Raw genomic sequence first — 11,361 nt, 5'->3', positions numbered from 1 at the left:
TCAACAATTTGTTGCTAGACAAGAAACTGTTGAAGGGGGAAATTAGTGATTACAAGAGGGAAGTTGATGATCTTGGTGGACAGTTGAGGTGCTTGCTGAATGAAGTGGACATGCTGAAAATGAAATGCAAGGCTTTAAACTCTGACAGGAACAAGATGAACAGAGAGATGCATGGAAGGAATGCTAGATCAGATCACTCTGTTCTTAGTCTTGCTGTTGGGATTAGTTTGGTCATATTAGTGATCCTTCTTATTAGGGGGTTTGTAATGCATTAAGTATAACTTGTAATGCTAGTAATTGCATGAAACAGTAATATGGTAATGTAATGATTTATAAGTGGCAGTGAACCACTATTGCAAGCAAACTAATGTACACAATTATGAAAGCAAAGAATTAAGTAAGTACCTAAGTAGTTGATATTGCATTTAAGTTGTTGATCAAATTTGTTGTTGCAGTGCCTAACAAAATTGGCTGGTAAAGCCTTACAGCAAAGTATAAATTTAACAAAACAGGATCCTTGTCCTATACCCAAAAGTAAAGCTACAAATATTGCAACCGATTGTTCAGAAAATACAACCAACAACTAAAGTTCAGAAAAACAATTCAAACATCATTGTGTCAGCCCTCCTTGTCTGGAAGTCAGCAGCTTAGCCCTCCTTGTCTGCACTCCAGTAGCATTGGGTTCAGGTTGGCTGGAAGAGGGGGTGGTGTGATGCTTGGCTTGTGGCTGCCCTTGTTGACTGTGTGAACCTTTCCTCTTACTCAATGGTTCACAGCCAGGTTGCTCTTGGGGAAAAGTCCTATTCCCAATGCTGTTTGGACCAGCCCCTATTGCACTCTGTTTATTAAACACAAATACCAATGAACAAGTATCAACATCCAATTTCATCACAAATTTTAAAAGAAAAGTTACAAATCCAACAGCATACCTTCTTAGCAGCTTTGATCTCCCTCTTCTTCCTTTGCTCAACTACCCAAGGTACATTTAAAGGAGGCCTTCCTGCAGTTCTCTGCTCAGTTGGTTCAGGTTCATGTGGGCCCTTGCAAGTCTTGGGATAGTGGCCAAATCCACCACAAATCCTACACTGACTTTTCCTCCTCTTTCTTCCCTGCTCCCCTCCTGTTGCAGATGTTCCCTCCCCAGGTTCCAGCTTCCTCTTCTTCTGTTTAGGTCTTCCAGGCTGCTGTTTGAATACTGGTGGATGAGGCTCTCTCATGTTCACTCTCTCCCAATGCTTTGAGCCTGGCATAGGTTGAATTGTAGGCTCATATGCTGCTCTGTAAGTGTCCATAGTGTAATAGGGGTGGACAAACTGCTCAGCATCAACCCTCTGATCCATTATGCATGCAAATGCATGAATACATGGGATGCCTGTTAATTGCCAGTGATTGCAGGAACAAGACCAATTTGGCAAGTCAACTAGAACCTGGTCATCATTCAGCTGCACTTCATAAGTGTCATCCCTGGCAGCTTCAATTATGCAATTCCTAGCCACATAGCTCATCCTCTGAAATAGCTTATGCACATATGGAGTGACGTTGGTTGTGATTTCCTTGGAGTCCTCCCACTTCTCATTATTTCTCCTCATCATGTACCTCCTCATCCATTCCATTTGGGTGAGGATAGGTTTGTCTCTTGCATCTCTGATAACAGAGTTGAAAGTCTCACACATGTTGTTTAGTAACATGTTGGACCTGCAATTGTCACTGAATGCATGTCTGCACCAGTGATGAGTGGGGATGTTCTCCAAATAATTGTAAGCATCCTCATCAAGCTCCCTAATCTGTTGCATGGCTATTTGAAACTCAACCTACAACCACAACAGGAACATTATCATGAAAGAATAACATACACAACTGTTGTTGCTCTTATTTTGCTTTTATACACAACAGGAACATTATTACATGAAGTAGGTACATGATCAGGAACAATATCATGCATTTACTTATTCAAAATAATTTAAGGTCACCTAGAGACTTACAAATGTTGTTGCTCTTGCAGCACTCCAAAAGAGCTCTTTGAAAACTGATCCAGTGAACTTCAACTTGAAATTTGCCCAAATGTGCCTAACACAGAACCTAGTCTCTGCATTAGGCACAACTTCAGACAGAGCTTTAACCAGTCCCTGTTTAACATCATCAACAATTACTTGTCACACTTCAAACAATAAAGAACAGGACAGAAAATAAGACTACAATAATCAAAACAATATTACCTTCTGCCTGTCTGACATGAAGGTGAAGCCTGCCCCATCTGCACTTCCAATGCATTGCATCAAGGATTCCAGAAACCAGACCCAAGTCTCCCTGTTTTCAACCTCACAAGTTGCCCAAGCAATGGGGTAAATGCTGTTGTTCCCATCCTTGGAGACTGCAACTAAAATCTGGCCTGGATAACCTCCTTTCAAGTGGCAGCCATCCACCCCTATAATTGGCCTACAACCCTTCAAGAACCCATCCTTCAAAGGCCTTAAACAAATAAACATCCTCATAAACAAGGGAGGCTCAGGCTTTTCAATGCCATCAATCACAACATTACAACCAGACCCAGGGTTGTATTTCAGTACAGCCTTCCCATAATCCCATACCCTAGCATATTGCTCTCTTGCTGAACTAAAAATGATCAACTTAGCTCTACATCTTGCCATCCAAGCCCTGTAGTAGGTCACTTCTACCCCCAAGTCATGAAGCACCCTATCCTTGATTTGCTTAACCTTCCATGATGGGTTAGTTCTGAAATCCTCAAGATACCTCTCAGCAATGAACTCTGCTGTGACCTTCTTGTTCTCCCTGCTTCTCACACATTTATGCTCCAACTTCATGGTTTTTATTTGCCAAGTCTGTTGTCTTTTTAACTTAGTAGCATGGATCTTGAAACTACACTTCACTCCACCCCTGCATATACACAAAGGCATCCTACTTGTCTTTGTGTCAAACTTGCACCCACACCTATTCCTACACTGAATAGTAATCCTAGTACTATCATTGTGTAAAAAATAGTACTCATACCTATTCTGTATGGCATGCACTCTTAAAGCTTTCCTCAACACTGTAGCATTGCTAAACCTAAGCCTATGAACAAGTACAACAGGCTTTGAGAAGTCAGATTTGTCATTAAACCATGGAATTTTGTCCTCTTCATCAGATGAACCATCCAAGCTCCTTAGGTCATCTGATTCTCCCTCAATTTCTTCTTGTAGTTGTACCTCATTCACATCCAAGTTATCTGTCAACCTTGCCTTTGGATCCTTGGAAACCCCCTCATCATGTACATCAAACTGCTTCCCAAGACTTCTTGTTACCTTAGCTAAAATTTCTTCAGAATTCTGCACAAACCACCTCTCATCCCCACTGTCATACTCCTCCTCTCCAGGCTCCCAAGTTATGTCAATCTCACTCCCATCACTTGAAGAAAAATCATCTTCCCTCCCAGTCTTACTGCCCTCACTACTATCCTCAAAAATCAATCCTTTGCCTACAGATTTTTTTTTTCCCTTTCCCTTATCCAACACCTTCACACTGCCAGAACCCCTTTCAAGCTTAGCTTTACCCTTTTGTTTCCCCTTACTCAACAACTTCCCTTTACCAGGAACCCCCTTAATCTCAACAGAAACCCCTTCAACCCTTTCTATCCCCTGTCTAGATCTAGGTTTAGGAGATTCTTCACCCTCCCTCACCTTAGGCTCATTTTTGTTAATTCTTGGGCTCTTCCTAACTACAGCAGGCTTACCTGAACTTTTCTTCCCCTTTCTCTCAGCCTTTACTGGAGTGGACTGGGCCTGGATCTCATGTATGGGCCTTAATGTTTCATTAGCAGTCACAAATACTTCAACATACCCTTCCCCATTCACTGTCTCCAGCAGCCCCTTCACTTCCTCTTCATTTACTAACTCCCTTCTCCCTGTGTTAAAGGTCCTACCTCTTTCTTTATACCAAAGTCTGTAGTTAGGTGGGACATGGACATTAAAGTTCACAAACCCATGCACAGCAGCTACCCTCAAATAATGCAAATCTATCTTATCCACTACCACATCCCTCCTCCAATAACATAACCCACCACACCAACAAAGCAAATGCTTTGATTTTGACACTTGTTTAGTAACAAAAGCACCCCCTACTCTAAATACTATATCAATTAATCCATCTTCGTTGTCGGCCATTTTTCTACCTAATAAACAAATGCAAAGCAAATCAATAAAACCCAACATAGCTAACCCCATTACACAACCAACCGCAATACTTTAATCAACAAAATCAAACATATTTAAACCAACACAATGACAAACCAGTCAACAGTCAATAAAATCAATGATTTAAACTAAATAATTCACACATTACACTAAATCATACTTAATTTAATCAAATTCAACTTTAATTACAAATTAACCCATTTTACTGTTCTTAGGGTTCCTAATTTTTTTTCCCAAATTACCCTACTACACCCACACAAATGGCATAATGCAGCACACAATACTTGTTGAAAACTACCTTAAAGGGTTCGAAAGGTACCTGTATTGGAATCTTACTCCTGTTGCTGTCAGAATCCACGAAAAAGTCCAAGCTTTTTGGATGTTGGAAATGGCTGACGGAATCTCGCTGACTTGTTTCGCTCCAATATTGACACCTCCTCTTCCAACTCAATTTCTCAATCACAATAATCAGTATAGGGTTTGAATGTTCGCAGTAATTTTGGTTGTTCAAGATTTGCAGACGAAATTCAATGAAGCAAAATTAGTTGGGTGGTAATAAATGACAGAGAAGATAAATTCGAATTGAAGGGGATGGAATTTGGAGGGTAAACGACTATGTGGGCCCCACCAAAAAATTCCGTCACAGTTTCTGTTATCTGGTGGTGAAAGCAAAATTTTTATTTTTTAACAGGTATTATAATTAAAGTTCGAAATCTTAAGGTGTTAAAAACAAAATTAGGTCTTTTAACAGGTGTTATTTTCTAATTAAGCCTAATAATAATAATAATAATAATAATAATAATAATAATAATAATACTAATAATAATCAATAAATAATAATAATAATAATAATTAATAATAATAATAATCAATAATTAATAATAATAATAATAATCAATAATTAATAATAATAATAATAATATTAATAATAATAATAATAATAATAATAATATGTACATTTGTATATACACATATGTATAGTAATAAATAATCAATAAATAATCAAAGATCACTAATCTGTAGTTAAAAATCACTAATTAATAAGTTTAGTTTAGTTCAGTTCAGTTCAGTTCAGCTGAGTTCAGTCAATCGGAACAAGCCCTAAATTGACTCAAATTATTAGAGGTAGAGAATTCCTTTAAAACTAAGAATAATCAATTAGTCAAATTCATACAGAAGTTGCAGGTTAGCAGCAGCACAGTAAAAGGAAAGTAGCTTGGATTAAGAAATGAAAGTGGGAAAATCAGGAAAGAACCAAATTAATTAAAAGGAGTTGGGATCGACCATCAAGGTCGCACCAAAGTGTTGGTCATCATGCCACGTAGTAATCTAATTGATTCCGATGTTCCCTTCTTTACTTCTTTTAAATTTGTCTTTGGATTCTCAAACATCCAAAAGTCGACTTATATAATTGTATTTCAAAATGTACACTTGCTCTTTAAAAATTTAAGACAATAGGTCCTATGTTAGGTGTTGTCAATTTTTTGTAAGAGAAAAAAAAAAATGATGCCCTTTAATGATGGATTAGTTGCGCTTGATGAGGTATCATTTGGGATATTGCTTTCAAATGGGTTTTAAATGTATTTGATATGCTTATACATTCTTAATGACATTGACATATTGTTTTAGAGTATGTGTTATGATTCAAGTTTAATTCTTCATAATTTGTGTATAAATGAATCTTGGACGGTTGGACCTCAATCAAACCATCAATTAAAGTTATTAGTTGTGGGATATAAAAGCCAACATGATCCAAGGTCATGAGTTCAAATTTCATACACCCCTCCTTATTAAGTGCCACCCTGGATATTGGGAGGCCGTAGATGCTTCCACATTCCAAACGCAACGAGCTCTCATGTGAGAAGGCGTGATAGGTTATATAAACTTGGCCTTTTTTTTGGAGGGGGGGGGTTTGATAATTAGCTTAACCTTTTAGATTGAATTGGTACTTTATAATTTTAATAATCATACATGCTAAAAAATGTTAACAGTATGTTTTTGCAAAAAAAAAAAAAAAAAAAAAAAAAAAAAAAAAAAAAAAAAAAAAAAAAAGTCCTGAGATCTTATAGCAATCAATATTTGATTCAAATAAACCTCGTTACATTTACAAACAAAAGCTAACGAGCACTCCTAGGACATAAGAGAACTAAAAGTAGAAACATTGTTTATATTAATTACATCGATTAAGAACCTGTTATCTTCAGCTTAATTTCAGTTCAGTTCGGTTCAGATCAGTAAATCAGATTACACCCTACAGCGTGATTTTGTCATGCATTTCTGACCTAACTTAGCACTATTTTAAGCAATATATCATTTAGTTTCCTAACGAGAGCAATATTTTTTAATAATACAATTATTTCATTAATAAAAAGTCAAACGACATATACAAAAATAATCAAATTTAATAAATACATAATTTTGAATCAAATAAAAATTTACTTCATAAAATCTACGACTGCCGATCAACTCTTTTAATGTGGAATATATTGTGCTTGTATCGCTAGAAAATAATACAACCTGTTTGGAGAGACAACCTAACGATTCCTTGTAGTCATGAGGACGATTGTATACGAAAAATTGATTACCATTTCGAGCTTGCATAATTTTTCACCAACAAAACAATTTCACGGCAATGCATTGGATCTATTATCTCGGATTTAAAGCTAAATAAATTCACCCTCAAAAAAGAGGAGAAAAACCCTGTTTCAAAGGAGCTGAGGTTGTAAGAACCTTATCTTTCGAAAAAGATCGAAAAAACCTTTCTTTCGAGGGAGAGATTATTATTATAAACCTAAAATAACAAATGAAGATGACTAAAAAAAAAAAACAAAGTTTGGGGCTTTCGACCGGTAAAAACCAACATAAGTCCCTTCAAAATCAGCAATGGATCGGAGGGTAAGATTTTTTTTTTTAGAGAGAATAGAGGAGAGAGGAGTGAAGGTTGTTTTTTTTTAAAACAAATATGAAGCACTTGACTCTTATATCAACTTATCAGATTTACCACCCCACTCAACTCACAAGAAATTATTATAATGTCATAATTTTCACTTAAATTATAAAAAGTCTCAAGTTATGTGGACTTAACATAACTTGAGACTTCTGAAATTATTAAAGCTTAATTTGGTTTAATTTAATTACATAGTCTTTTTATTAAAACTTGTTACATCATCTAGACTTTTTTTTTTTTTTTTTTTTTAAATTTATCTGAAGAACCTATTCATATACTACGTATATATATAAACATGATATTAAAGTGAACAAAACAAAGTCTAAATTTGAAGTAGTATTTCAAATATAAAATTTGTAGCTGCCCTATTATAGAAATCAACAGTCGATCAACATAGGGTTAATTTTGGATGGCAGTAAGATCTCCTTGGCAGTGGCTTTATTCAGTGCAAAAGTCAACATCATCCTTAGCTTGGGAAAATGTTTATGGCTGAGATTCTTCCATTACAGTACATCATGAATTATACTTTACAAGAAACCACTGCTAATTCGCCATTTGTTCCTAATCAAATTAATTTAATTACCATATCATTATCTACTCTATTCCTAAGTACGTCAACATGTATTAATTAACTTGGTGATCAACCGCAATTACTTAAACTAAGTTGGCTGAAAGCTGTGTTTTGTCTCCATAATAGCGTTAATTTATTTCATCTACGTGACAAATGATCATTTCTATTTGTCTTCTTATAGTTTAATGTATAAATTAATTGTACTAATCACCTAAGTTTAAGGCATAATCTTACAAATTGATTATTGGAACATTATAGAAAGTACAATGATCTAGCACCTCCACTCCACATGTCTCTAGGGTAGAATTACACAATTAAGTACATTGTACGAAATATTATATTTCCCTAGTGTTGATCCTAAATTTGTGCTCTAAGTTTGTTTTGATGTGAAGATTGCGAATTAAGTTAAGTTTTATGTTCTTACAAAAAATAAAAAAATTGTAATCCTATAGTAACTTAAAAGGCAAAGATACATGAAAATTTTACATAGAAGATGACAAATCCTATGTATCCAATAAATATTGGACATCGGCACTTGTCGAAGACACCTCAACATGTGATCGACACTCCAAATGATGTGTCCGACACTTCAAATAATGGTGTGTCTTATATGTAGTAGTAGTTTTATACGTAGTATAAATAATTATACGACACATGTACTAAGATACTTTTGAGACATTTATGCCATTTTTTATAGCTAAATTCTTTATATGACTAATAACTAATAAGTAATGTTCTTATTAATAAAAAAATGTTCATAACCTTATTACTAGTTCACAAAATTAAGAAAGCCATAACCATTATTTTTATCCCCATGTTGACGTTTTTTTAGTGTTAGAAACTTAGAATCATATCCAACCATTTAACCATTTTCATAAAATCTAATATCTAAGAATGAAGTATATTCATAGAACCTAGATAAAAACATAGATATATTGCCTATTAAATGAAGCCATATTTAAAATGGAAGTGATATCAAATATATGGATGGAGTTTTGTTCTAGTCGCTTTTGGATAGTAAGTTACAGTATTCGGTAATATTTTTGATAAAATTTAGATCTATCTAAATCTCTATAACTTGTACCTTATCATGATTAATTAAACAACATTAGGACTTGTTCTCTTCACCTGAATAAGTAGATCTGGTCTGAATTTTTTAAGGTCTGATCTGATTTAATAATTTGACTAAATTTTGTCCGTATTTGAATACTAATATATAAAGAAAACATTATCAAAATGGATCTTGTTAGATTCGTCTCATCATGAACTATTTAGATATGTAATCTTTATAAAAAAATTAATACGCAATTCACGATATTTAACGATAAATAAATGATAATCAAAAGTTCTGTTATGGTATGATCTGAATCTTTCTGATCAAGTCTAATCTGATATGAATTTATTAAGGAGTAAGTAATAAGTATATGAAATAAGTTGAAGATAACAAGTTCTAAGTAACCATATCGTATCCGAAGGCCAATCTACATAGTTTATGTCAATAATTTACGTGTATTATCATAATTAATCTTTGGATATATAATTGGTTTCTGTTAAAAATGTATGATGGATTGATGGTACTATACAAGCCACACTGAGAGCTATGAATAAAGTCATAATCTGATCGATAATTGAAACTGTACGTATATTCTGGTAATTTGGAATATGCATATATATGCACCTGAAAAGAAAAGAAAAAACGGAATTTGAGAAACAAGACATGTGAAAATAAGAATCTATGTTAGTTTGTTGGACTGCTATCATCATCCATTAACATGTGACAATGTGACATATGAAAATGATCCAACCAACCACTTTCTCAGAAAGCCCATTTTAAACCTTCAAGCTCAGATCACTGTAGTAGTTTTGGTTACGACAGTATTTTTTTTTTTTTTTATTTATTTTTATTATTATAAAGAAATGGGTAGCGATGCTTTTATTCAAATTAATAAGGCCTAATTCCGTCAAAGTAATGAGATTTTGGGGAAACGATCCCAAGCGTACAAGTTCAGAATTAACATCATATCGGGTTCTCACCTTGCTACTGGGTGCACTACCATATTACAAGAACGCTTAACATTTTAAATACTACAAGCAGCAAATAATAAGCTACCCATTCTAATAACATTATAAATAAGAAAGATCGGATCCAACCTTTCCGAATCCACTTTCACAACTTGGATCACATTTAGCGAGTCGCTTTCCACCACCACTGACTTATAACCAAGTCTCCAAAGCTATATGTAATGCATACCTAACAACCATGGCTTCAGCTATCTCAGGTGTGGTATAGTTAATTCTCTTCATTGATGCAGAAACTACATTCCCATTGGTATCATGTAACACCTGTAACACCCCCGATTTATTAACTAATAATAAACAATAAATAAAGGAAAAATAGACAACTTTTAAATAAAATTGCGGAAGCATACAACTAAATCGTAGGTATTACCGCCACACTCAACAACTTATCGAGTGTTAAGGCTTATAAAATCCCAACTGTACAACTCAATAAATCTAGGTGAGCTATTTATACAACTTTACAAACTTATTATAACAAACTAATCGAAATACTTGAGCTCCCTTAGCTACGACCACTTGATCAGTACCTGTTTAGACAAACCTGACTGCTCACCATTAAGGACAAATTCTAAAAATAGATCGTCGCAGGGCCACCATAAGAAAAAGACATGGTCGCAAACACAAATAACATAACAAAACAACACACACGTAGCAAAAAGCTGAGTAATCACCACGTAACAGAATATAGAGTATAATTGAATAATTGACAATAATAGCTCAATTAAACAATGTATTGAATCTTGCATACCATGTACTGTGGTGACAAGATGTAGCTGCGCTTTCCACGTTCAGGATTGGAACCGGTGAAGCAGTTCAGAAATTTTGCAAAGGCCTCCATTAAGTTAATGGAAAGTGACCCGTACACTCTGAAGGAATCGTATAGGTCCTTTCGATTCAAGCTAAATTCACCACGCTGATACAACACTTGACTTTTAAACCTGTATGTTGGATAATGCATCAGTACATGTACACAACAATGTAATTAAGTACTTGCATTAGTTACATCACACACCAAAGAGTATGGGTAAACTTACAATGTCTTCGATTTCTTCTCAATTATCTGATGAAATATTTTTTTTTCAGAAGGAGAAACAGCAGGTGCCCCCTGCGACTGTGTGTCATCTTCATCATTATCCTAAAAATAAAAAATAAAAAAATTACAATATGTTACTAGAAAGAAAGGTGTATCAAACAATCAGTGGGGTTTCTAATATCTATTTAATTCAGAATACTATCATTCATTCTAATATGTTACCAGGAAAGTCAAACACGATATATTGAATATAACATATGTAATTAGGAATTTGCTTAGACCAAATTAACATGAATAAAAGGTAAACCACCAAGAATGTACCTGACATAAAATCAAAAATTACGAGCCAAAAGATCACAACACCATACACCAGCACACAATAATGTACCTTGTGGCCACGAGGTTCAACTGCAACATCTCTTTTCTCAGTATAGGCATCGCTTTGGGCAGTTTATTACGAGCGCTACTTCTTACACTTTGCTCCGCAGGTCCCTTGCTACCAGACCCAATGTTCAACTTCTTTTTGGATCTAGCATCAGTG

The 11,361-nt window shown here is 34.8% G+C and overlaps 1 protein-coding gene and 1 long non-coding RNA gene across 2 annotated transcripts; both read right to left on the bottom strand.

The window, feature by feature from the left end:
- Positions 1–1,339: 1,339 nt before the first annotated feature.
- On the bottom strand, positions 1,340–4,895 carry LOC110704123. Its single transcript, XM_021881901.1, has 5 exons — positions 4,510–4,895; positions 2,217–4,168; positions 1,983–2,126; positions 1,428–1,811; positions 1,340–1,372 (listed from the first exon to the last, which is right to left on the bottom strand). The coding sequence occupies exons 2-5, from the start codon at positions 4,158–4,160 to the stop codon at positions 1,340–1,342; spliced, it is 2,505 nt and encodes an 834-aa protein (XP_021737593.1). The 5' UTR covers positions 4,161–4,168; positions 4,510–4,895.
- A 4,508-nt stretch (positions 4,896–9,403) lies between these two features.
- Positions 9,404–11,125, bottom strand: LOC110704156. Its single transcript, XR_002507865.1, has 3 exons — positions 10,822–11,125; positions 10,536–10,725; positions 9,404–10,051 (listed from the first exon to the last, which is right to left on the bottom strand). It is a non-coding gene; the product is annotated as an uncharacterized LOC110704156 (long non-coding RNA).
- Positions 11,126–11,361: the final 236 nt, after the last annotated feature.

The sequence above is a fragment of the Chenopodium quinoa genome, unplaced genomic scaffold, assembly GCF_001683475.1.
Source record: "Chenopodium quinoa cultivar QQ74 unplaced genomic scaffold, ASM168347v1, whole genome shotgun sequence".
NCBI lineage: Eukaryota > Viridiplantae > Streptophyta > Magnoliopsida > Caryophyllales > Amaranthaceae > Chenopodium > Chenopodium quinoa.
Note: the sequence above shows the minus strand (reverse complement) of the source record. Positions and strands in the feature narration are given on the sequence as shown.

Coding starts and splice junctions, on each gene's coding strand:
- LOC110704123 (XM_021881901.1), bottom strand. CDS start 4,160: ATGGCCGACAACGAAGATGGATTAATTGATATAGTATTTAGAGTAGGG. Junction 1,812..1,982: donor CTGCAAGAGCAACAACATTT/GTAAGTCTCTAG, acceptor TTGTGGTTGTAG/GTTGAGTTTCAAATAGCCAT. Junction 1,373..1,427: donor TGCAGCTGAATGATGACCAG/GTTCTAGTTGAC, acceptor GGCAATTAACAG/GCATCCCATGTATTCATGCA.